Source organism: Enoplosus armatus, chromosome 17, assembly GCF_043641665.1.
Source record: "Enoplosus armatus isolate fEnoArm2 chromosome 17, fEnoArm2.hap1, whole genome shotgun sequence".
In the NCBI taxonomy this organism is placed as follows: domain Eukaryota; kingdom Metazoa; phylum Chordata; class Actinopteri; order Centrarchiformes; family Enoplosidae; genus Enoplosus; species Enoplosus armatus.
In genome coordinates, this window is record NC_092196.1 from 20823935 (window position 1) to 20851168 (window position 27234).

Below are 27234 nucleotides of genomic sequence, written 5' to 3' on the forward strand. Positions count from 1 at the left end.
AATTAAATCTTTCATGTATATTTGTCACAGAATAAATTCTACATCATGTAACATTGTATATGACACGTTCCTGACCTTGTTTTTAATACAGTAACTATCACATTTTTATCAAGCTTCATTTCATTGTAGTTCATTGAAAAAGCAGCCCAAAAATATGTTAATGAACTATGTGTGACCAGGACTCGTACTTGACACAACGAATACAAAACTGCATTTCCCAGAATGCCATCGGCTGGTTTTGACGCAAATTTTGAGATAAAGACATCCTGCTAGAATACGACGGTTAGTGACGCTGAAGCCAATATAGGAGGCGTGTGTGCCGCTGTTCTGCGGGGTCGTTTCCCTACAAATATACTGCGAATTTCACAATAGAAACCAAACCGACGCTGGTTCAGTAACGATGGCTGAAGGAGATAACAAAAGTGCAAACATGCTAGTGAGTATTAACCAAATTTTCTTTGGTTAGTGAATTTGAAGGGTTCTGTGTGTTTTAACATCAACGTTAGCATAAACTGATGTTGCTAATCTGGTGGCGTTCACGCAACCGAACATGGCCCCTATTTGTACATTTGTTCAATTTCGCCAAGGTAGCGAGCAACCTAACTAACGTTAGCTCCCTTATCCGACCATCCGTCAGAGCGCTGCCGCTAGGTTGTGACGGTGACAGCAGCTAACGTCAGCTAGCTAGCCAGCTAGCTTAATACGCCTTTACTCAGTTAGCCTCAGCAGAGTCGTTTCCCTTTGTAACCTTGCTAGCGGAGCTAACGCCTTTTCAGCTGTTGTAACGTTACCTAAGCATAGAAGCCTGGAATCGAGTTATGACATTTCCTCTCGACGTAGCTTGATGGTGTGTATGGTTAGCGCTGGCCATGTCCTTTTTCTTGCATGGAGGTTTATACTGCACAGTCATAGCAATAATGGAAAATACCGTTAGCGTTGCTTTGCTTATCGCTTAAGGCACACACACCCTAGCCTTCAGATTTAAATAAAATGTTATCATTCAAATTCAGAATACATGGCATTGTTTCAGACCTAACCAACTATTTTCCAAAAACACCTATGACCGAAAAAATCCCGCACAGTTGGAAGTCTATCAGAATAAAATTCTTGTCAAGGTTTAAAATTAAATTAAATTTAGACAAAATTGTGCTTTGAATTACTGATACTTTTGCAACAAGGTAAACGGATATTACATTGTCAGTTTTTTGAAGGGGTTTAAGATGAATACACGTGTTGAGTATAATGCTGGTTATCTAGAATAGATATGGCCATAGAATAAATCCACATTCACGCCCAAGCTGCATGCCCCCAACTTCTGAAGAGATGTCCCTGTTCACTCCCACGTTGTGCTGATAAAGACATTTTGTCACGTTTCAAGAACAGACTGATAAGTTATGTGGTTGTTGTGGTAATGTGGTGATTTTGTGTGCAGGCTCAGGAAACGGCCCAGCTGGAGGAGCAGCTGCAGGGCTGGGGTGAAGTGATCCTGGCCGGGGATCGCGTCGTGCGCTGGGAGAAACCTTGGTTCCCTGGAGCCCTGATAGGTGCCACCACCATGCTCTTCCTGTGAGTCAATTTTACTGTGTGCTGCCTCAGGGTTACACTCAGCTGGGCACATAGTTGGCATAGCACACATTTCCTTCCTCTCAGCAGTGAGATATCTGTAACAAGACGAAAGACAAGAAGTATCTACACTAACTGAGCTGCTCTACACTGGTTCAAATTCTCAGGTGGATGAAATTGTCTTAAAACACTCTGGTTCAAAGGTGATGTTAAGCTTTCCCACGTTTTTGAAACACAAAGCCTGAAGAAGGAAACAATGTAGATTATACCACATTATATTTTGTTAAATGAGCTTAGGTCATAATGTTCTTTTGTTTGTGGAGTAATTCTTGAATAACGTTGTAGGTGCAGAATCCAGCAAGTATACCTGGCTGCGGCCTACAGAACTGTTGAATTTAATCCAATCCAAGACAATCGCATAGCAGGTCTGCCCAAACACCAATACTATTAGTAATTTATATAGCACTTTTCAAGAGACTCAAAAGGCACTTTCCATAATATACTGATCTCTCAATCCCAACAAGCAACTATTGAAACCACTATAAGATAAGGGAAAGTGAACAACAGACATCTTAATTCATGCACAGATGATACAGAATGCTCTTAGTTCCATTGTGAGCACTTGATATGAATCTGGTTCATAACCATGACTGACTGCTTTGTCTTCCTTCTCCAGGATGATTTACTACTTGGACCCATCAGTGCTGACTGGTCTCTCCTGCTCCGTCATGCTGCTCTGCCTGGCTGACTACCTGGTACCCACCCTCGCACCCAGAGTCTTCGGCTCCAATAAGTGGTGAGAGCCAGAGGAATAAAGTCACTTTTGTGGGAAAAAGTTTAAAAAGGTTTTCCATTAGACCATAAAATCATGTTTATTGCCAACCTATAAAATATGTTCTTCTGTTTTGGCGTTCAATGTCCTTTTCCCTATGTTTTGTTGAAGGGTTTCTGCTAGTCATGGAATTTCAAATGGAATTTTCTGTCAGGAGTAAAACAGGCCATAAATCATGATTGAGCGAAAGGCACGTCGTCATCTACATCTTATTTTTCTGTATTCTAGCAGCTGCATCCAATCAAATCTTAGTGGATGTTTCCAGAACAAAAGCCTTGGTACAAGGACCGGGCATGCAAGATTTAGGCAGGTTTTTCTAGCCTAGGAAATGATGGATTAACACTGACATTTAGAGATGTGTATTCCTGGAGATTCAGTGAATGTGTTTGTCTCGTGTTGTAATCCGAAAATATACCTGCTTAGTCTGGAGTAAGTGGGACATTATTTTCCTTTACTCCATTTTAACGTGATCTGCACGACATAGAAAGCAGACTGAAAATCAACAATAATGAACTATAAAGGGAGCACATAGAGGAAAAAGTTATGTAGTTCCAAATCAGACTACAATAAAATGTAAATGAAGCTGTTCATTTGCATTCTTGTTGGTAGCAGGAGCCAAAGCCAATAATAGTGGTATTAAATTGGAACCAAATCATCAGTTGGAGACAGTCTGAATGTTGTTACCTGAAACCTGTCCTATAGGGTGTCCAACCAAAGCTTTGACATTACACAGTGCTTACCGAACAGCCCCTTGACTTAGCTGCGTGTATTTGATGGTGAGAACCAGACACCCAGGACAGGATAGAGTAACAGCCTGCGGTTGGCAGAGTGTGTTGTACGTCCTTCCTCCACCAGACTCCTTCAGCCTCAATATATAACCCTGCATCAGCAGAGCATGACCTGCACACTATTGCACTGCAGCACATTCCACCGGCTGAGGCAGCAGACACGCTGGGTCTGTTCAGCGAGGAGTAGCAGTGAGTGCGTTATTTAGAGAAACCGTTAAGTGAAGAGTTTTCAGGGTGCTTTTGAATTGCATGCTACCCTTCATATTCAGTGGTATTGTTCTGAAGAGTGATCAAGATTCTTTGAGATTATGCTGTGTACCTCAGGCTGCTGCTTATTCACTGAGCCTGCAGCTATTAAAGTCTGGTCATGGTCCCCATTTGGCTCCCCGACAACAAGGATGGAAATAGGGAACGATGGCTAAGCAGAAAATGAAGGCCACTTTTCCCAGCTGCCCTCTTTCCCTCCTGCAGTCAACACCATAACGTACAAATGCAGGATTCTTTCTGTCCCCTCATACCTGACTAGTGGTTATAGGGAAATAAGAGATTGCCACTTCTCAATCAGGTGTTCCTCTCAAGTGAAATACTGAAAAATGCCCAGAGCCCAAGTTGATGTCTCCAAATAGCCTGTTGAGCCAAAACCCAAAAATATCCTTTTCTATAACAAAAGATTAAGGACCAACAAATATTCACATTTAACAACTCTGTGACTCTTTGGACCTTTTTCTTAAATGATTTCTCCTTTTTTAATTAAAGAATTTCTTATCAAAATAATTGCAGATTAATTTTCTGTCTATCTCCTAATCGACTTACACATGGTGAACAATTTGATGAAACCTGGTATTTATTTTCTTCATTTGGTCATGTTATAAAGAACATTAATGTAACAACACAAGCTCTACAGTCTACATGAATGAGGGAAGTTGTTGCAAATTTGTTTATGTGACAAACCACATTGAACTTATCTTCCTCGTGTTGAATATTCGTCTATCAAAGCATCCTTTTGGCCTTTGCTTCAACTGTTCTCAACCTTTGCTCGTGCACAGGACCACGGAGCAGCAACAGCGTTTCCACGAGATCTGCGGTAACCTGGTGAAGACCCAGCGTCGGGTCGTTGGCTGGTGGAAGCGTCTGTGCGCCCTCAAGGAGGAGAAGCCCAAAATGGTAAATGAAAATATAAAAGTTTAATCCTATTCTTCCCCACCCTCACATAAAGAAACTGAATCCGTCACTGAAAGTTGGCCGTTACATACTGTAGGCATCAGCCATAGAGCTGACTGCAGTAAATGGAGCCTTCCATTCCTTCTGTTTATTACAATGGTGAGCTTTCTCTGTGCTCCAGATAAAAATATCCTCAGCTGATTTGGCTTTGCTGCTCCACTTAGCAGACCTCAAAGTGGGTTACAGGCTGTGATAACCGGGTTTTTCACAGCATGCTTTAACACTATTAGACACACTGTTAAATCACATTCTTTAATTCAATGACGGCTTTGTTGGTTCAGCATATGTTCTGTTAATAAAAATGAAGAGTTATGTTGCAATACATCTGAAGAATGATCCTTTTAAACTCTTTAAGGTCTTCGTGCAGTCAGGATACAGTTTGTGTGTTTGAGTAGCTGAACTGCTCTGTGTTGTAATGTGACCTCCCTGCTCTCCTCAGTACTTTGCCTCAGTGATCAGCAGCTTGCTGGCAGTGGCCTGGATCGGACAGCAGGTGCACAACCTGTTCCTCACCTACTTGATTGGTGAGTATATTACAACATACAGTAATTGTGCTGTTTGAACAACTAATTTCCCATTTTTTAAAAATCCCCTTGTGTTGATAATCTAATTTTCTGGATTGGCATTTGTTCCATGAATTTTTATTTTGCCTGTTTAGACTTGATGCATTTCTTTTGTCTTTATATAATGATTGCACTACAGTGTGATTGTCAGTAAAGTGAGCAAACATCGGAACCATAACGCTGCCATTATAACTTAAAATGCTGCTATTACAAGACATGATCATCAACCATTCTTTGTCCATGTGTTGATGGATTTTTTTTTAATTCTATTGCTCTTTAACACAAAATGCACAGTTATTGAGGAAATCTGTGGTTTTGTTATATTTTGAAGTCAAAAGTCAGGAAATGCTTCTTGATCCTCTTTAGCTGCATTCACTGAATGTGTAGGTTTACCCTTGTAAATGTGGCTGCTGTGGTGTATGAGTGTATGACAGGTCTGACACTATTCACACGTGACAGAAACAGGAAGTAGTTCTCTGTCAGCAGTTGCAAATGTTGCTGCTTGTCATGAGTTTTTTTGTTTTTAATGCATTCAATGCCTTCAGAGGCAGCTGTTTTGCATGTTGTGACTCTGGAGTTGAAAATCTGCAGTACCTCTGCTGTGGAAAGGGATTTATTCCTCCCATCACATGAGCTCTGCCCGTCATTACGGCTTCCTGGAACTGTGACTCAGAAGTGCAGCATTAATGTAGATCAATACCTGGATCCCTGAGACAGTTACAGTAACAGTAGAATTAAATGAGGTATTTTCTTCCTTATTAATGACGTACATTGGGGAAGTTGTCTGTGCTGCAAATTGAGACCAAAATGGGAGGAAAATGCAGTGAAACTTGAGATGGACTCTTAGCTCTACTGTGAATTTTCAAATGAACAGAGGACAAACCTGTCAGCCTTGCAGAGGCACAGCGGTGCCTCAGGGAAAGCGACAGTTAGTGAATCAGCAGGTCTGCTGGCTGTGTGGGAGCCATCAGTTACATAAGCTGAGACATGTCAAGTATTCATCCGATGGGAAAACCATGTAGAAAGAAGAAATGACTTCAGTGGGCGCATGACTCTGAACAACAAAGTATTCTTTATTTTACTCTCAGATCACGTTTCTCTTGAGGCTCACTTGGTTCACTAGCTGCTTTCATGTTTCTAGGACTTAATCCCACAATCCTATCAATACCTTCTGTATTAAAAAGTGCTGTCCGTTCACCATCCAACCTGTACTGAAAAAGATCATATACAGGCAGACATGAGGCTCGATGGTGCCTTCAGATGAGGTCAAGAGAACCAGTCACTGCTCAGTGAATTGATTGAGGGGTTTTCTGATAGTTCTGTATCCACTCTCTTCTTGTTCCTCAGAGTTGTGTTGGAATGTGAAACATCCTTTTGATTTAGAAACTGGAGTTCTGTTAATGGTTTGGCATCTTTTTCAGTTGTCTAGCAGCAGTATTTTCATGATAACCACTTGAACATCAAGCGTTTCATCTGCTGAGCTTCCTGCGTCAAAAACAAGAACTCACAAGTTTCTTTTGAAGTCAGCAATTTAGGGCTCCCACAGGTCTGTCTGCCAAATATAACTCTATTTAGCAGCCTTTCATACAATATTTGGTAAACATCCAGACCCTAGAAGTCTGGATTCAAATCTCATTGGAACTATTTGCACTATGTGTTAAAGATGTGGTTGCTATCTTTCAAACTAATCCTATCAGTGTATTAACATGTACCTTTTATTGTGTAATCGCAGCACTGTAATAAAAATATTTTTTGGCCACGTGATTAGATGATATGAATAAAAGCTTAACCTGTGGCACTCCTAAACTGTTAACTTTTTTTCTTCTGCAGTGAGTTTCCTGCTGCTGCTGCCCGGCCTGAACCAGCACGGCGTCATCACTAAATACGCATCCATGGCCAAGAGGGAGATCAACAAACTGCTCAAACAGAAGGAGAAGAAGAACGAGTAGACGGAAGTGTGGAGGAGAATCTCTGAAAGATTAACCACAACACTGAAGGTGAAAGGAAGTTGTTTGAAGAAGAGAGAGGAGAGCAAAAAGTAAAAAAGAGCCTCCTGCTTCCTTGGTCTCTGCCACGGAGGAAGACACACTTTTTATTTTTATTTTCACACATTGGATAAGTTTCATTTCTCCCTCCCACCATTTGACATTTCAACCTCATCACCCACATGATTTGTTTTGGTTGTTTTTGAGTTGATCTGCCTTGCATGCAACTACCACGTGAAGTTTATCTGATATTGTCACACGTTCATACACAACACTGAAATGCTCAACAGCACACGCACTCCCCTGCCATGTGCACAAAGTTCCTTCTGTTTCTTAGTTTGATTGTGCTTCATTTTAAGATGTCAGTAATGCTTTTAAGCCATTCCCTCTACTTAGACAAAGTGACTACTGAGAAGTATTTGTAGCATTACTGCATCATTTTAACTCTCATAGATTCCTCACAAATGTTTTTTTGTTTCAGGACATTTTTTGTCACATAAGAACAGGTCATGTAAATTTTACCATATGTGCTTATTCCGCTTTGGTTGTATTTAAAAATAGCGCTGAAAACAAAACTGGATTTAAAACAGAGCTCGTCGGGAGTGAAACTGTCTAGATACAAGCCTACTGCTGTACCGCTGCTAGCTGGACTCTGTGGTCTATTAGCTCTTTTATAAAACCCCACAGTGTGTTACTGGTGTGGGCGTCTGTGTAAATAGACCTATCCCAGACTCTATCCCTGTCAGTCATCCTTTTCTCTGTTATTTATCTGTGTTCTTTCCTCCTCAGTCTCATCGTGTCTGGTCTGATCACTGTCTCTCAACTCATTTCATTATTTGTCTTTATTGGAGATCTTTACAAAAATGAATAAAGTTTGATTTAAATGAATTTTCACTGGCCTTTTGTAGGTTGTTTCTTGGTTTACAGAGTTTCATAGCGTCTTTCAGATCATTGTTTTGGTTTTCTGGCCTCTCGCCGCTCTGATGGTTTTTGGTTTTTGGCCACCAGCAACGGGAAGCTGTGTGTTGGTGAAAAAGCAAAACAAGAAATGTGGGAGAAGTGGCAATCTGAGCCAAAGATGAGGATCTTTTGGATTTTTAGATTATATAAGGTTTTTGATAAGAATTCATAAAACATACAAAAAGATCACTTGGCCAGGTATAACCTGTGATGTAACTCCATAAATACTTGACAGACTTGTTGAGCGTGTTTCTCAGTGTGTTACAGTACAACAACATTCAAAACAAATTCATATTTTTACCAGTTTCATGGGGTTGCTTACAGATGTGGTCCGATCATGCACATCAATTAAAACAGTATGCTTTTGTTTCCCTCCCTCAGACTGATCTTAAAATGTCTAATTTCTGTTGTAGCTGCATATCTTACATGACTGAGACTCCATGTTGTTTTCCTCCAGGGCTGTTCCCAGTTTTCACAACAAGTTCTTAGAGGAAGATGTCTGGTGACATGCCGCACTGAATATTCACTGTAATCTGCTGCAAGTCTGACACACACCCTGCAATTACAATTCATTTTGAATGATCGGATTATCATGGATATTCACTGAGCTGCACAGAGGGGAAACTCGGCTCTTCTATGGAAGTCGGGCAATCAAGGAATTTTACTGATGAGCCACTTTCTAGCGACAAGAGAAGGTATTTCTCTACTTCTACCTTCATTACAAGGTTCATCCTTCAAGTTGAACCTCATGAAATCAGATGAGTCATGGATATGTCTAGTCATATATTTAATGGAGGTTGGTGTGCAGTCATTTCCTGTCAGTGCAGTTCAGTGTATGATGGTTGTAAAGTGTGTCAGTAGAGTCTGAGTGCAGAGCAGTCCGTCTCCCAGAGCCTCACTGCCCTCAGCAGCTTGTCTCTGCACCGTCTGCTGGGCTTCACTGGACCAGCCGTCTGCCTCTGTTCACCTGCAGACAGGTTCGTTTAGTCAGGACAATACTCTGCCTACTGCCTCACAGTATAACAGAGGTAGATATGACATTTCACCATAACTTTGAATTGCTAATCAAACCCCCTACACCATGTAATACCAGGAGCAGGTGATCAATTGATAAAACTGTTTATGGATCAAATGACCAGATTAGTGTGTGTGTTTATGACTGAACCAGCCAAAAAACACTTACAGATGAAGGTACTTCACATCACAAACTCATAAAAAGTCCTGCTCATTGATTTGAAACATTCTGTTGCATATTGATAATAACGATTATCCTGATATGTGTGTTAATATGGCGTATTGACCACAGGAGGGCAGTGAACACTCGTGATTGTTATTCCAGCTGAAGTGTGTGGGAGTTGTAGTCATGTTCATTGTCCTCTAGTGGTCACAGTGAAGCCCCTTTCAGACATGCACTTCATTATAGTATACTGAACATTTTACATGCCAGTCTCATGTTTGAATAATTTAGGTGTAATTGAACCCATTCAGAGTGACCTTTAGTCAGGTGTAACTGTGACCTTACTGATCACCCTGGGTATCATGCAACCAGAGAAATTGTCCCAGATCAATCAAAAACTCAAAAACATTTTTGTGACCCAAAACCTGACTAATATTCCTGTGACTAAACCTCTGATAACACTGGTGCAGCCTAGGCTGACACACACTACGAGTCTACGAGTCAAGAGCAACTGAAATTGTATGTATAAACCTATGCAGAGTTCACACTACCTGTCAGTATGTTGTGTTGGTGCCACTGTGTTGGTCTGCCGCCAGCCAGATGTGGCGAGCCGTCAGTTACTGGGAGTGTGTGCTCTGATTTGTAGGTGGTCCAGAACTCAGATGGATGCTGTGGGTTGGTGAGCTCTCTGACTGCCTGGCCACTGTGATACCGAGCCCAGTTTTCCACCTTCAGGTCGATCCTCTGGAGCACGACAGAGATGCAGAGAGTTTATTTAATCAAGGAAGCCTAACTGAAATTAAAAATCGAATTTCAAGAGTGTCCTGGTTAAGATAGCCACCAATAACAATGTGTTACAGACAACAAAAGACAGATAAAAAAAATCCTCAAAATCAGAAATAATCAGCAGCATGATCATAAAATCTCTAATATAATCATATGAAAGATTTCATCATAGAAAGAACCTAAATAGCACATTTAAACAACTCAAAAGCTGTCTAAAACCATAGAAATGCATTAAAGGGATGCATGGAGTCATGTGACGTATTCCTGATGTTATGTTTGGAGTTTTACGCTGCAACCTTACCGGAGTGATGTGTTTGGGGCCGTGCACCTCTGCAGTGTGTGACTGCAGCGAACACTGCAGCGAACACTGCAGCGGTGTGGTGTTGTTACTGAGAAGCAGCCGGCTCTGATGCTGTGAGGGGAAACTGGGATCTCTCAGATGGAAGATGAGAGGACGTCCATCAGCCGACCTTCCAGAATAACTCTGACAAACATGAAGAGACCACTGCAGACTGAGTATCGTCCTCAAATTGATTCATCTGACTCCAGAATCAGTTATTAACAGTGGGCTGACCTGGTTGTGGGTGGTGGTGTAGCAGGGTGCTGTGTCACCCAAGTTTAGGGTGCTCTGATGCAGATGCCTCGGTCTGGAGGTCTTTGCTTTACTTTGACACTGACAACCAAGGTGACCGTCCACCAGACTGTTCATGTCGACACCTGAGCCAAAGCTTCTGAGAGTCTTTTATTGACTGAACGACAGTAGATAAATCAGAATATACAGAAAACGGGTTCACAGTTCCTGCTTGAATCTCAGAGAGCGAGAGAATGTGTTCATACTTTGTAAATCTTAAAGATAGAGTCTTCCCCAGCTCTTCATCTCAGATACGTTGAAAACAGAATTCTCTTTGCAGCTTCAACTGCAGCTTCATTTATAAAAAGGGGGTTTCAACCCAACTGTGATTTACTCAATTCTTGGACTACTTCTTACAATATTATTTTACAACTGGAGCGCTCAACAGTCAAGTTACATGGTGCTGATTCTGCTATACTTGATTATTGGTACATTTACCAGAGTGTAGATTTTCTCTGAATATTAGTGATTTTATTAACACTGCAAGCTAAGACAAATATCAATCTGAAATTAAACACAAAGGTGGAGATCCAACAGATGTTTTTAACCTCACCATATCTCCACATATGTTGCACTCAATCATTGAATGCTGAGGGAAATGTGTCTATCATCAAGGCTTTACAGGAAGAAATCAATATATATTTAAATGCAACATATATAAGTCAAAATTAAATCCCTTTTGAAATGTGTAACAAAGAATAAAGAGAGAATTTAGACCCACATGATGAAATTAGGTGAATTAATGGCGATACCTTCATCGTCTGCTCTGTTGTTACTCACCTGAGATAAGCCGGGCTGCTTCTGTGGATACTTTGCTGTCACGGTGACAAGAAAACAAGAAGGCTGTAGAGTGAATTTACACTCTGCAATTTCAAACATAAACATTATAAATGAATCCAAGTTCACTTCTGAAGCCTGTTGGTTGACTGGGCACCTTTATTTGCTTTTAAATATTTTTCTGCCCTGTTTTTTTATGTTTCTACTTCAGGGAGCTCAGACCGTCCTCTCTCTGATCTTCTCCCTTCAGGTCAGAGCTACAGGGTTCCCAGGGCAAAATGCCTTTGTCCCTAGCGCAATAAACATACTTAACTTGCACAAGTGTTGCACCTGTGCACTTTTTGCTCGCACTTTGCAAGGTAGCACTTTATCTCCAATCCTATAAAAGTCATATATCATATATATACATTTTTTATAGTTTATTGTTGAACTGTTATGTTTGTGTACTGTCATTGTTTATCTGTGCTCTGATGCAAGTTGAATTCCCCCCTGAACTGAACCGAACACTTTTATTGTGTTTCCAATTTGATCCTACCATCAATATTGCTTTTATTCTCTCTTTCAAAGTTTGTTTTGAGTTCATTTTGGACTTTAAATGTCTATAAAAGACTTTATAACTACTACATATTGTCTAAATATAAATAATGCTCCTCGCCTTGTGATTTATTATTTCTTTGATTAAAAAGAAGACAGATGGTGCTGCCCCCCTGCGGCCGCAAGAGGAGCTGCAGGACTGGACTGTGACAGGAAGCCCGGTGTTCGTGCATCCATCTTCATCTTGTTCCTCCTCCTCCTCCTCCCCCTCGGTCCAGTCAGTCCGTAAACAACGCGCTGTTTGATAGATTCTGTTTAAGGTGAAAGGCTGTTTCTCGTTCATCGAAATGTCGTCTAATGGTAAGAAAAAATCGAACTTCTCTTCAGTGATTGAAAAACGTTGCGTTTACCAGTGAAGGCTAACAAGCTAGTTAGCTAATATTAGAAAATATCTTCACCGAGATGTAACGTAACCGGCGACTAGCTAGTGACAGACGCTAGTTAGTATTTAACGTTGAGGTCGAATCATGTTAGTTATTGGCTAGCTGCTAATTGACGTTAAACATACGTTAATGCTTAAATGTGCCGTTTTTTCTTTTCAAATTACTCGATTGGATTACAGAAGGATCTCGTAGCATCGTTTGCCCTACTGGAGGAAAACCTACCGGGAAGCTAACACCGTCCTATGTACTGTTAGCACGAAGACACCGGTACATTAACTTAGCATTTAGCTTAACGGGCTCCTTGCTGCCAGCTAGCTAACGGTACAGTAGGGCGCTTGTGCCACTGACCCAGTTTCTGATGGCGGCCCCGCCTCTGTGCTCACAGACTGCGGGTTTAACGCGGTATGGTTTAGATGATGGAGACAGGATGATGTCTGTTACATGTTAGTTTACAGTCAATACATGTCTTTTTCTTATTAACGAAAGCACATCACGTTAAACTCAAACTCTGTCGTAAATTAATGAAAGTCGCTTGACAGTTGGGCAAAGAACCACATAGTTAGTGTAACAGCTTCAGCTTTAACTTTATTCATTTACACAGCTTTTCTTTCTGTTAGAAGATGGTGGTGTTATTTAAATTACAAAAGACAATAAACCGTGTCTTTTTTTAAATTAATGATAATTAATACAAACAGAAACCGGCATCCCTCTGAGTCAATTTCCTTTTTGCTATCATTAATATCTTTTTATATTTTGAGAGTGATTCCAGTGTGAATGACACTTTGTCACATTTGAATCACCCTAATTATGTCTGTACTTTTAAAAAGACGTTTTTTATATATTAACACTTTGTTTATTCCATAGATTATTCCCAAACATCTGCCCAGGGGTAAGTAATGTTACGCTCAACTGTGGGGTCGGGGTCACTGGAATATAAGACTTGCTCATATTTGTTTAGTGTTTTGAATATATCATGCATCCTATATAATACATCAAGCACTCCCTTCATTCTTATATAAATGCCTAGAATAGAAACATAAGTCTCATTTTGGGGACATTAGAATCAGGTCCTGAGTTTGGGTTAAAGCATCTGTATATTCTTGGAAATGTATGGGAAAGTGCTCATTCTCAATGCACAACATTTTTAAGCGGTGTGTCCATGTTTGATGTGTGAACTCTTTTTTTCTTTTACCTCTTGCAGCTATGGGTCGTATGGTGGTGGAGGTGGAGGTGGAGGTGGTGGTGGCGGTGCTAACCAGGGCTATGGTCAGTCTTCTGGCCAGAGTTATAGCCAGCAGGGCTACGGAGGCTACAACCAGAGCCCTGACAACAGCTCCGGCTCCTACAGCCAGGGAGGATATAGCAGCTATGGTCAACCCCCATCAGGTAGAGGAAGACTCAGTAACTGTTCAAACCCACTTCTGTCACACATTGTTGTGTAGTTAACTTTAATTGTCCTGTCTCCTCTCTTCTCCCAGGAGGGTACGGTTCTCCACCCTCTAACCAGGGTGGTGGTGGTGGTGGTTATAGTCATTCCGGTCAGTCCTACAGCTCTGGAGGTTACAACAACAGCAACCAGCCCTCCAACATGAGCTACAACCAGCAGTCATCCTTCTCTGGGTACAGCCAGCAGCAGCCTTCCTCTTCGTCCTCTGCAGGGTAAGACACAATCAGCTTCACAATCAGTTTAACTGGACTTCCTAAACACTGTAAGGACTGAGTCGCTCTAAAAGACACAAACAACCATTGTAAATAGAGCTACAAAAAATGCAAAAAGGTCATTATGGGGATCATGTGGTTTAAGAAAAGTTTGGAAACTGCTCATTAAGGTTTCTTTTCAAGCTTCGGTGGATGTGTTTTCTGTCAAATTCTTTCTATTTTTTTTTAATGCTTCTCTTCTCCCCACCGTCAACAGATATGAAGGTAACTCGCAGGCCCCTGGCTATAACCAGCCACCGAGCAGTGGACAGAGTGGTGGTGGTTACAGCAGCAGTGGAGGTCAGACTGGTGGATACGGGGGCAGCGGGAGCCACCAACAACCATCCCAACACGGAGGAGGTCACTACAACCAGCCTCTGAGCTACAACTCCCCCCCTCCACAGAGCTACAGTCAGCAGAGCCAGTATGGTCAAGGTGGAGGTAAGGGATGGATTTTCACATGTAATTTTTCTGTTATTAAGCAACTCAAATTCCATTAATCTCCATTTTATTCCATTCACCTCAACATACACTGTGTCCACAGTTTCTAGAGTGGCTTGGATGAAAATAAACTATTACATAGCTTTGGCTTTTATTATACAGTTTTGGCACTCAGAGTGTTTGTAGCACTCTCAAACGGGTAAAATGTGTTGACGTCTGATTGTCTTAACTCTCTCAGGATATGGAGACGACAGCCCACCGCTGAGTGGAGGAGGAGGTGGAGGCTACGATAGTCCTGATGGAGGTTACTTAGCTCAGGATGGCCGTGGTGGCCGGGGTCGTGGGGGTGGATTTGGAGGTCGCGGTGGTGGCGGATATGATCGCGGTTTTGACCGAGGTGGCCGAGGTGGACCAAGAGGAAGAGGAGGCATGGGGTAAGTGTTTTGAAAATCATCCATGTCCATGTTATCAGTCCTGTTTTAGTAGGACTCCTGGACTGAATCTGAGCACAGTGATGCATGTAAATGTTTCCTCACCTTTGGTTACGTGTGGAACTCTGTAGAGGAAAATTAAATAGGAGTGAGAGTACTGTTTCACATTCGTAGCTACATGCTAAAGCAATTGAGAGGTGCGTGCTGATGTGTCCCCTCCCACTTGCTTTTGAGGAAAATGAATCCCTGGGATTCTTAAATTGCCACAAAGCAGTTGATATGTTCTCCATCTGCAGTGAAAACTGCACAAAGTTTGGTTTGTTTTGTATATGTACCTTTCTAAGGTGAACATATACATTCACATTAAAAGTTCATCAGTGTGTCGCAGCACCTCCCTGAGTTAAACTGAGGAAAGGTACAAGTGCTGTGCTGCAACTCTGGGTATTTGCCCGATAGGGGTGAGCAGTAACATGAAATCGGTTCTGATCCATTACCAAATAGTACCACGGCAAGCATCACTAATATTGATCCTGATACTCATTATTATTAAAAGCTGCTACTGTACTATGACAGAGGGAGAAGCCATGTGTCATGATTTATAAGGTGAATGCATCAATAGGCTACTTCTGAATACGTTGTTATGCCAAACATCAGGCATTTCTTTTTACTCTTTTATTACTTAATCACATGCATGTTAAAACATAATACAATTTTTAACGATAAATATGTTAATTGTGTGAATTCTCTGAACTAACGCGGTGATCGCGTCATGCATGCACACAACAGCAGCAGAGGAGCAGAGAGGGCATGCACCAAGAAGAGTGTTCATGTGTCCAGAATGTGATCTAACGTGAGACGGATCAATGTTTGTTTTTTGTATCTTTAGTGTCGATTCTCAAAACTCAAAGCAGGACTAACTAATAATGTTGAAAACATGGTTGCCTGTGTCCAAGCACAACATAAAGGTAGTGTTTCAAATGACGAGTTGAGCTTGTAAAATGGGTAAAATTCAGAGTTGACATCATTTCATATGGGGGTCTGCTGTCTGCCATGCTGGGCTCATTAAATTAAGGTCCTTGTGGCTGAATGCTGGTCAGAAACCATATCCTCAAAGTCTATATTATCATTATTACCACCACAAGCAAGAGGACACTTGTGTGAAGTTGGAATGAGCATGCAATTGACTCATATGAAGCATTAAAAATGGATCCTTGAATGAAAGTGCTACAACAGGAACTATGAACCAGGGTAAATCACTGCGCTGGGTCCAGCATTCAGTCACTTCAGTTACGGCCTTTTACCACTGGACTGGCTGACCACGGCTAACAGATTTCAGTTAGTTTCTATCCCTGTTTCTGTTTGAAACCTTGCAAATTACAGTTTTGTTATGAAACATGACCTCCCTCACCGTCAGTCATTTGAGGAAAGGCGCTTGTTTCAGGGATTCTTTACATACAACAGAGAGCGAATATGTGGGAAGGAAAGAGGGAAAGGCCAAAGTGTAACCATAAACAGGTCAACTACATGTGCCTGTAAGTTACATTTGTAAACATCAACAGCACAAATTCAAAGCTTTTAATAGCAAACATCTGCGCTACCAGATCACAGAGAGAACAACAACTAACAAACCCTATTTAAACTGAACTGCAACATATAACCATATGATGGTGTTTTTTTCATGGTGATGGTGCTGCATATGGTGCACGGTGATGTTACAGCAAGTCTGTATTAAATACGTGATATTAAACCTTTACCTGGTAGTGGTCTTGTTGCCTTTTTTACATTACTATAAACACAAAAAACCTGTGGTGAACCGGTGTGATGATCCAAACAAAAACCAGCTAGGTGCTCTCTCGTGCTCAGACAAAGAGATTTTATAAGAACTAAATTTCTGGTCCCAAACTTTCATTCCATCATTATTACAGAAATGATGCTCATCACACTCAACCTCAGTATTGTATGAAAACCAGGTTATGAACAACAGCAATGTTGCAATACTGAATTTAATTTATTTTCAAAATCTGCACATTTTGGCAAAGAGGAAGTTCTGTTAAAAATGTAGCATCGAACATAGGTTGAGAATGAATTTGCGGTGGCTGTTTGTGTGTAGCTCAGAAATGCAGCACTTGAGAATTGATTGCAACACAGTCAGCAATTCACAAGCTACTTTCTGTTTAGTGAAGTCATTTGTACAAACTTCAAACCGTTTCAGTAAACCTAAACAAACTGTTCTTCAAACTCTGTTTCTGTGCAAATTCAAGAAAGAAACATAAACATGCAAAAATACAGAGAAATAGATTATGGGTTGGGGCAAACCTTTACAAGCCAAATAAATGAGACCGGACAGGACAGAGAGAAATCACAGAACAAAGATTTTCCAACAAGAGCCTCATCGTTGAATGAGTGAAGCTATGAAGCAGAGACTAATATGGTAAGTTGATGTTTTTCTTATAGAGGTTGTACAGTATCTCATGTACTTCCTTGTAATCTCATAATGTTGGTGATGAACTCATAGATGAGTTAGTTTGCCATTTCATTGTATGTTCTCTCATCCATCATGGACTATATTCGAATCTCCTTCCCCATCATTACAATATACTGGAAGTCAATCCCCATTTGCGTCATCACAGTATGCTTTAAGTAGGCAGATGGCACTGAGCAGTAATCAGCCGATATCCTCCAAAAGCATTGTTAAATGATGATTTTTATCTTCATGTATTGAAGAGTTAAAGTGGTTTTTGAGTGATCTTGGTTTAAGATTTTAAAATGGAGGAACATGTAAGTGTGAGTAAAAAAAAAGCAACTGGTGCTTGTGTCCTTCCACACTTCAGTTTTTTCATACTAGACGAGATATCTTGGTATAATAAAGTGTCTGTACGGTTTATTAAAGGCACAAACTAACTAAAGTGTTTAAAAGCAAACTAAAGGCTGAGGTATAACTCTATTATATGAAGACACACGTGCCCAAAACACAACATCACAACTAATTATTTGATACTTTTATTTTTACCCTATGCATTGGAAGTCGTGTAAAATATTCAGCTAGCTTGGCCTGTAATCCTCTACGCACTGTAAAGTCCAAAGCCAAGTTGGTGTTTTTTCACAATTGTCTTTTTGACTGCAAGAACTTGCGTAAATGGCAAGTAGACTGTGGCCTTGACTCACACACACTAACACACTTCAAAGCATTACCATCACCTGCCTTTGTCACCTGTTACCAGTACCTACCCCGCCCTTACAGGATCACTGTGTCATACTCTGCTTTAATCAATCTTTGAATCTTCTCCTAGGCTTTTATCTTCTCTCCAGGCTGGCTTTCTGCTCTTAAGCCATCAATTGGGAAATTGCAAACGTGGGGGAGTCTGCAGACAGTTAATAGTCTTCTTGCAGTTGGAGGAAAGAATGATTGAAAATACTAAGAATTTGGGAGATCATGAGAAAAGCCTCAAAGAACACCTGTTTTTGGATTTTCTGCAATTTGTGTAAAGGATAAAGGTTGTCTGAGACCTAAAAAATACTCAACACCCATCCAGGGATCAAAGGTATTAATCTTTGGGTTGGTTAATTGACACACAACAGAGTTATATCATGAAATAAAATGGGTGCACAGGGTTAGTCACTTAAAGACTTGATAGAACTTTAGGGTAAAAATGGCAAATTTCAGCTGCTTGTGAACATATAATGACAAGGTCTTTAAACTGGCCTCTTGTCCTCGAGGTATATTCAAGAGACTCTGAACAAGTTCAAGTAGGGGTTCAGTAGGTTAAGTGCCAAATGAAGAGGGGTGGGTTTGATTGAGAGACTGAGTGAAGGTTACCCACAACCCATTGAGAGAAATGGCTGTCAGCACCAACCTTCAATGCGTGTCGTTTCTCTCTTCCTCCTCATCAGAATGGGCGATCGTGGAGGATTCAGTAAGTTTGGTGGTAAGTGACTAAACTAGACTTGAGCAAAAGGGTTTGTTGAGTTTGAAGAGTCAAAGCTAAAAGGAGGGGACATCAGTATACTTACAGCATGAAGTGGGTAAAAATGTATAATTCTTAATTTTTGAAGTAAGTTCAAGTCAAAAGAAAATTCTGTTTATACTTCAGCTCTGATTTCCCTGATTATTACAGAGGAGTGTAAACTCATGCAGAGAAATAAGTGATTATGTGTAACATATTGAGATTTCAGTTGGAAAAACATTAATATGACATATTTGCAATATGCTACGCAAGGTAGAGTGTGATGCATAATGTTTTCCATAGCACGGCCTTACAGGTAAGACCCTCAGTGTGCTTAGGTGTTGTCCGAATGGACAATAATCTCAGGCACTGCAAGTATACTCAGTGATTGAAAATACCAGCAGAGGGAGTTAAATGGTACATTATGGCTTTACATGTAGTTCTTCTGCTACTCTATCTTGCATCTTTGGAATTTGATCATGTTTGTATTTGATGAATGGGTGTTCAGAGCTTTTGTCTTCTATGAGTCATAAAACCTGCAGTGTTTGATGGGGTAATGTGTCAAAAACCAAAGAAACGAAATAAGAAAAGTGCCAATAGGTTTGGCATCATGATGCCGGTTGTGTGTCGCACATGAATGGATGAAATAACCTTTATGCTCTTAAGGTGTGAGGAATTGGGAACTGTTCCCCCTACCAGCATGGCTGTAAAACTTGAAGGTTTCGGTTCTACCCTTTAGAGATAAGAGTTAGCAAAAAGTGATCTGATTGCACAACTGTGGAATGTACCAGTAACGTGATACTGGTACATTGTATGGTGAATGGAAGGAAAGTTTGTGGTTTGTCAACAATGTGGGAGTCTGTCAGGAACAATAGACCAGGTGGTATTCAAACTTGATCTGTTGTAATGGTAAACCACATCCAAAGGTTGTTAATCACACATTTGGTTTAATTAGTATGATTGTATGTTATAGGTTTACGTTGTAGTTAGTTTACTCTCAGGTCTGTGGTGAGGACAGAGAGATACTTGGCATTGACATTATTCAGCTTGAAGTTGCTTTTATTTATTTATGCTTTTTGTTATTATAAACCAGATTTGATGCAGGGGCAGTTGTGTGTCAGTGACATCTACAATATCATCTACACTACTTATTTTTATAGTGATAACATGACGTGTTTCACCATCAAATGTTTGCCAAAGGCAGTGTGTTTTCTATGTTTTGCTTACAGTATCTGTAATTTACAGTATTAATTTTGTAATGATAATTATTGTAGTTGAAGTGTAACAGGGTGCAGTGTTGGAAACAAAATCTGTGCAGTTGCAATTATAAATTGCACCAGCAATGCTGATTTATTTTTATTTGTTGCATACACAAACAATATGTGTTGTTTCTCTGTGTTGGACTTGCGGCTACAGATGCGTTAGCCTGAGCGTCGAAGCTGGAGTAGTCTATTGCCGGGGTGTTGAAGATCCCTCATAATCCTACTAGTTCTGGTCCTCTGGTGTGTAAGTCCTGTAGATCTAATGGTCCACCACTCTCTGTAGGGCTTTATGGTCCTGAGCAGAGCAGTTCACAGACCAGTTGGTCAGATGACCTTTAAATAATTATTATTAATTAAATAATAACATAAACATTACAAAACATCAATAATAAAAAGCTACAACAGAACACATGTTGGGGAAAGGTGCCATTGCAATGAAAAAAGTTTTTCAATATATCATACGTATATATTTAATGTCAGGTACGGTCATTGTACATGAAATTAATTTACCAATCACTCTGTCCAAAGTGAAATTAGGACTTGAAATCTTGCACTTGATACCTGAGACACGGTCAACTGTACATATCGGCCATGGTGACATGGCAACGCCATGGTAAAGGTGACACACCCTGACAACAATAATGAGTCATCTACCTGTTTTGCCAAGCTTAGTGCTGTCTAGTCAGTTCACTGAGTGACGTTCTTCAAAGTAAAAAATTATCCTTGTTGCTGCGAAAAAGGGTTCGCTTGGTTTCACAGTCACTTGAATGATTTATCTTCTACATGTTGTGTTGATGAAAGGGGTTTGGCTCTGGCTTCTGATGCCAATGCAGTTTGTTTTAAAGAAGGGACTTTTTCCCCAGTTCCAGAAACTGGTAAATCAAGCTGCCAATGACACAGCTTTCAGTCATTTTTCCAAAAGGTGACGGAACTTAACAGACCAAAACATTTCTAAGGTGTCTCAGTTAACCTCTGAAAACTTCAACATTGGAAGTTGGTTCTATGAATGGGTAAATGTGCGTAGCTGTCGTACTAAATAACAAAACGCGTTGAAATCTGTCAAGTTCTCAGAATGACAAACATGGTGGTCTTTACAAGATGTATGTTGGGACGATTTCCAAGAATCCTTTGTTAATCTCTGTGAAAACCAAAGTAGACAAAGGAATGAATGAATGACATGGATTACTGTGTCAGCTGAAGGTGTACATACTCAAAAAAGGGATCGTGTTGAAATGTGTTGGAGTTGGTAATGTTTGTGTGAAAGGACATTTCTTATAGTATATCAAGAGATGCATCAACACAAATACATTGACTTGTGGACTGTTTTTAACATCCAACAACCTGTGTGGCGCTGCATGAAGTGTCATAGAATTATACATGGCTATGTTTCCTCGTTGGATCAAAAAAACAACCAAACCAATGAAGCAGTACACTGTGAGAAGTATGGTGGTTGCTCTGATGCTCAAAATCAACTTGAAGGCAGTATCTCAAAAATGTGGGCAATCTTGTTTCGTACACTTGTGGGACTTCAAGAGATTATCAGCTACTGTTTCCTCTTCATACAAGTGCTGTGAAGTGTGGTAATCATGAAAGATGAGATTAAATAACGACGCAGTTGAAAGACAGGATGGTAAAATATACAGGCTGTCATGGTAAGCACTTTAGATCATGTCTCTACATACCGAGTGACTAGAAGTTTAATACTGGTACTGTTTTGTAAATATAGAATTTTCCATATGTGCAATGTGGTTATGTGTGGTTTATCATTTTCTTATCCGCAATTAATTTTTTGTTTGTCCTCTCAAGGACCAAGAGACCCGGGACATGGAGGACCCGGCTTCAGTAAGTTTTGTATTGTTTTATTTTTGCCCTGCTAGCAACAAGACCTAACACTCGGACACCGGTTAGCCTCTTGTTGCTCTCTTAACATCTCTTCCTGTTATCCTCCAACAGTGCAAGACCAGGATAACTCTGATAATAACACCATCTTCGTGCAAGGCCTGGGAGACGACTACACTGTCGAATCAGTGGCCGACTTTTTTAAGCAGATTGGGATCATTAAGGTAGTGTGTGTCATCAATCACTGCCTGTATTCAAGTAATTTATAAGTTTATTAATGTAGGTCTTGTGTTTGCAGTGTGGCTATCAGACTGTAGCATGGGACGTGGTGGCCCGTCAGTAGCATAAATGAAATGATAGGAGTCATGATGATCAGTGTGAATTTGTTCAATCCGAATTTGTATTTTAAAATTATAAATGTTTTATTAGTAGTTAAGTAGTTAAGATGTGTTGAGGTTTTAACAAAACCCAGCATAATACATTCTTGAAATAAAAGCTGAAATTGTTGCAGCACAATTCATCACTAATTCAGGTCTTCAATACATACATATAGATCCAATACGTCCAGGAAAGTGGGAAAAGATAACAAGCACAGATTTCACCATTAAGGAGGCTAATTAATTTGTAATTAAAAGTGTAATTTGTACTTAATTGATTTTTACTTGGTGAGTGGAGGTCGTGTCTCAGAAAGCTTGAATCTGATCAAATTCAACTTCGGAACGTGATTAATTAAATTAAACTACAGGACACAGATATCTGCCCATATTTGAGACCTTTTTGCAGCTGGAGCATTTATTTTTGTGACTCTAACTTGGTATCAAGGCTACCATGTGACCTAATCCAATCACTGCAGTGTCCCTGTCTCCTTTTGTCCATTAGGTCAACAAGAAGACAGGCCTGCCCATGATCAACCTGTACACAGACAGAGAGACAGGGAAGCTGAAGGGGGAGGCCACAGTTTCCTTTGATGACCCCCCCTCAGCTAAGGCTGCCATCGACTGGTTTGATGGTGAGTTGTCCATCTTCATCAAGCTTTGCCTAGTTAGTTGGATCATACTGAGCATAAGGATGGACAGCAGCGAAAGTGGCGGAGTCTGTTGAAACTGATATGGATTCAGCTGCTGTGCTCTTTAAAGTACAAGTTCTTCTTGTATTGTGTTCACTTCTGTGCTTATTCTCATTTCTCAACTTTATCCATTTCGTGAGCACGTTCATTTCTTGCCTTGATGTCTGTCTTTCCTCGACAGGTAAGGACTTCAATGGAAATCCCATCAAGGTGTCTTTTGCCACCCGCAGAGCTGACTTTGGAGGCCGAGGTGGCATGAGGGGAGGTCGTGGACGAGGAGGTGAGCCCGTTTTTTAAACTTGCATTTAAAATTTGAAGGTTGGCATTTTGTTAATAGCAGTATGAGATGTTTTTTAGAAGTCTGTTTGAGACAAATTGAGATTGAACAGCATGTCCATTTTGTAGCTGAAGTCTCATTCTGTGATTAAAAAAAGATCTCAGTACCATCCTGTGTGCAGTAACAAGTCTCTTATAAGCACATGCTGAAAGTATGAACCTGCGAGGGCACAAACACCTGATAATTCCTGTGAAGGCGTCACCAGTCACATGTGTTTCGCTGACAGAAGATCTGGCTGGTTTGGTTCTTCGCTCTGTGTAGGGCCAATGGGTCGGGGTGGATTTGGAGGGGGTCGTGGTGGAGGTTTCCCAGGAGGCAATGGGGGCGGCGGCGGTGGAGGAGGTGGAGGTGGAGGTGGAGTAGGAGGAGGAGGAGGAGGACAACAGAGAGCTGGAGACTGGAAGTGTTCAAACCCGTGAGTCAGGATTTGGTGATTCCACTTGTCACTTGAAGAGGGATCTGGATAGAAACATGTTGTACAGCCCTCGTGTTTCTGCACAGCATTTATTCTACAAAATGATTATTCACTTCTTGTTCAAAGATCTCAATGAAATCTTACCTTTATTATTCATAATAAAACTTCATACAAATACTGTAAGCAGATTTCTTTATTGCTTTGGTTTCATAGAACACATATAGCTACTTGTCTAGAATGCCTGACAAAAGTATAATGATAATTATTATTTTGTTTTTCTCTTCAGCAACTGTGGCAACCTGAACTTCTCGTGGCGTAACGAGTGTAACCAGTGCAAGGCCCCTAAACCTGAGGATGCTGGTGGGATGCCCCCAATGGAAAGAGGTTAGACCTCTGCAGTCTGTATGTCATGTGACCACTTGACATGGTCAGAAAAGTCTCTTATTGGAGGAAGATATTGATGATGCTGTTAACGTGAAGAGAACATTTTTTATTAAAGAGTAAATTCACCCAAATTACAAACATTTTCTTATTTACTCGCTTACCTCTGGCTTTGTCTTGTTGTGCAGAAAGTTTTGGTTTCATCAGTAGAGAAATATATTATTGCTGTGAGTCATCCACTCCCCAATAACTCCCCAGCGCCAGACTGCAGCTCTGACTGCAGGACAGCGGTCAAACATCGTAAAGGAGACACTTTGACTTTCAGCAGTTTACAAATTGTCACAGAATTGCTTGTTCTGCTGTCAGGAGGTTACGGAGGAGAACGCAGAGGGGGATTTGAGCGGGGCGGCTTCAGAGGGGGCCGAGGTGGCGACCGCGGGGGCTTCAGAGGGGGTCGAGGAGGCGACCGGGTAGGATACGGCCCTGGAAAGATGGACGCAAGGTCAGATACACTCAAACAAACAGCACTCTTTGATAAATAGGCTTCTAAGTTTGGAACTGGGCTTCACCTGGTTCCAAACAAGAGTTTCATACGGTGTTTCCCACATATTGGCTATTCTTAATATATTAAAGGTCTTAAAACAATACTCACATGTCCATTTGTTGAATGATACAGTTTTTGGTCGTTGTAATTGTTCCTCCTGTGCATACTGATGGTAACGGGACATATAAAAATATGTACAAAATACACTACAGAGAAAATAGAAAGAAGCTTGCAGCGCTATTCTGACTGACTAGTGCGAGCCTGGGTGGCTAAAGTGTTAGCTGTAAACTCACCTGCCGCAGTAGTTCACCTACTAGCTCACAACTTAATATACCAAATACCAAAAAACCAAATGCTATGATACTATGATGGTTTCCACCTTGTTGGCTTTGTCTGAAATGTCACTTATCACTTATATATGAGTATTCTTGTGATTCAGTGATGAAACTGTCACATAAAGGAAGGTTTAAATACTTCTTCTATCACTGGGAGGGTGTGACCTGAATGTCCCTGAAAGGTCCCACGTTCAGCTTATCATTTGTGTAAAACCCTCACTGTTCAAACACACACACCTGTTCATCCTGCAGACGTTCATTGGTTGGATGCTGATGATGTAATAAGTGTGTTGTTGTTTCCAGGGGTGACCACAGGCAGGAGCGCCGGGGCCGTCCCTACTAAATCATCCGTCAAAGGACAAACTCTCCCCCCTCCCAACTCAGTACAAAGACCAGTGTGTGTACCCTCGTCTGTACTGGGCCCAGCCCAAACCTTTTCTATAACTCTGTGAACTTTCATCCTCTTTTCTCAGTGTGTACAAAATGTGACTGTCCCTGTTTTTTATGTTTGCTCTTGTTCATGTCACTCTCTATGTTCACGTCTGTCCACACTGCCCTCTTCTGCTCAGTGGGGCCTCATTTAGAAAAACAAGGAGTCTGAGTTCATATATTTGGCCATCAGTCCTAATGATTGTGATGCTTTACTCACCAGCATCATCACTGGAAACGGCTCTATAACTTCACACTAGACAGTAACTAGTTATTATTGTGCAGAGGAGATGGGAGATGTATCAACAACATTATTATTATTATTATTATTTTCTCATGCTGCACTTGCATGAATGAAACAAATCTGGCTCTTTTATTCTGTAATTATATCCATATGTGTATTTTGTTGCATTTCCACCTGCAAATTGAACATTGACAAATGCATCAGTAAAATACATTTAGAAGATCATGGATGAGCTGTCATTCTGGTTTGGAAGAACAAAGGTGAACGTTACATTTTTTCCACCCAAACTGTCGCAGTTAACGTGAGAACTGCATCGCCTTTCAAGACTTGTAATTGCAGTGAAATGGATGGTTATAACTGACACCTGGGGATTTACAGACCTGTCCGATGGCTCGTGTTGTCTTCACTATTAGAAGACGTGTAGCTACCACTGTTGCTGCATGCTCAAATGTCAACAATGAAGTTAATGAGTTACAGTTTGTGAAAAGGTAATAATGGTCAAAACTGTGGAAATAAGACCCAGATTCTTTAAAACATGCTTTGTGGGAAATCAAACTAGACTAGAATTTCTGCTGGTTGTGTCAGAGAACAGCTCGACAGCTTAACCGGTGTAAGAGCCAACACACAACACAACACATTAGTACCAGTCTGTCACATTCACTCGTTTTCTCAGACCGTGGGTGGTCCAGGCCAGTCGTACATGTCATGTATCACGTCATCAGCATGCGTTTTCTCTCACTCCAACAGCCTCAGGGTCTTTAAGCAGGTCGCTGTCCAGGGGACGTCCTCCATAGTAACATTTAGGGCAGCAACTAACAAGTCCTCTTGACTGCCTCCCATCTAAGTTATGGACCACTTTTCTTTAGCAAAACTTTCACCGTCCAACTTCATGACTGTGCCTGCTGATTTCTGACAGCAGGACTGTGAAATTCTTCTTTTTTCTCCCAGGTAACACTTGAACGAATGAAACAGGTCACCTTCTATAACAACGGGTTTCGATTATGCTGATGATCAAATCTCACAGATGCAGCACCTCCTCTGGGACAGATAGCATTCATCAAGTCGATAAGAGAGTTTGGTGAATCTGACTATGAACTCTGCAAACGTCACAGTAAAAAGTAAAAATAAGAAAATGTTCTTGCATGAGGCTCAATGTCTTTCTCCTTTTACAGTTTGTGAACAGGTTTGACTGAAACTAAACCACTCCTGCAACTTTTTGTGGTAAAGGAAACAAAACACAAAACCATTTAGCTTTTTACGGTCAGAGATTTCTGTGTAACAACAGTCGCTTGTCAAACGGAATTGGACTCGTGCCACCATCACACCCCTGAAACTGAATACTAATTTCATTTGAGATGACAACCTCTGCCTCACAAGAAGATCTTCAGACTATGATCAAGTCAATCCACTTTTGTAAATGAGGCCTCATGTTGTTGAGACAGAACTCTTGATAGTGTATTTATTATTTATGAGTTGTTTTTGTACTGTGCATGTGCTGGTTTTCAAATGAAAGTGTTGATAAAACAAAACAATGCATCTGTGGTTCTTATTGACTTTGACTTGCAGCTTTAAAACATTTGGTTTGAAAGTTTCTGCTTTAAAAACTCC

General features: G+C 40.8%; 2 protein-coding genes across 2 annotated transcripts; both read left to right on the forward strand.

Moving 5' to 3' along the window:
- The first annotated feature begins 298 nt into the window (after positions 1 to 298).
- On the forward strand, positions 299 to 7840 carry arl6ip1 (ARL6 interacting reticulophagy regulator 1). The gene is made up of 6 exons (XM_070923896.1): positions 299 to 436; positions 1433 to 1566; positions 2240 to 2359; positions 4230 to 4347; positions 4844 to 4928; positions 6798 to 7840. The coding sequence occupies exons 1-6, from the start codon at positions 401 to 403 to the stop codon at positions 6914 to 6916; spliced, it is 612 nt and encodes a 203-aa protein (XP_070779997.1). The 5' UTR covers positions 299 to 400; the 3' UTR covers positions 6917 to 7840.
- Positions 7841 to 12164: 4324 nt separating this feature from the next.
- Positions 12165 to 25745, forward strand: fus (FUS RNA binding protein). Its single transcript, XM_070923863.1, has 16 exons — positions 12165 to 12177; positions 13125 to 13149; positions 13462 to 13646; positions 13739 to 13919; positions 14176 to 14399; positions 14638 to 14833; positions 18722 to 18756; positions 21843 to 21878; positions 21990 to 22099; positions 22755 to 22884; positions 23123 to 23221; positions 23540 to 23611; positions 23651 to 23693; positions 23980 to 24077; positions 24441 to 24576; positions 25257 to 25745. Exons 1-16 carry the CDS (start codon positions 12165 to 12167, stop codon positions 25294 to 25296), a joined length of 1623 nt encoding a protein of 540 aa, XP_070779964.1. The 3' UTR covers positions 25297 to 25745.
- Positions 25746 to 27234: the final 1489 nt, after the last annotated feature.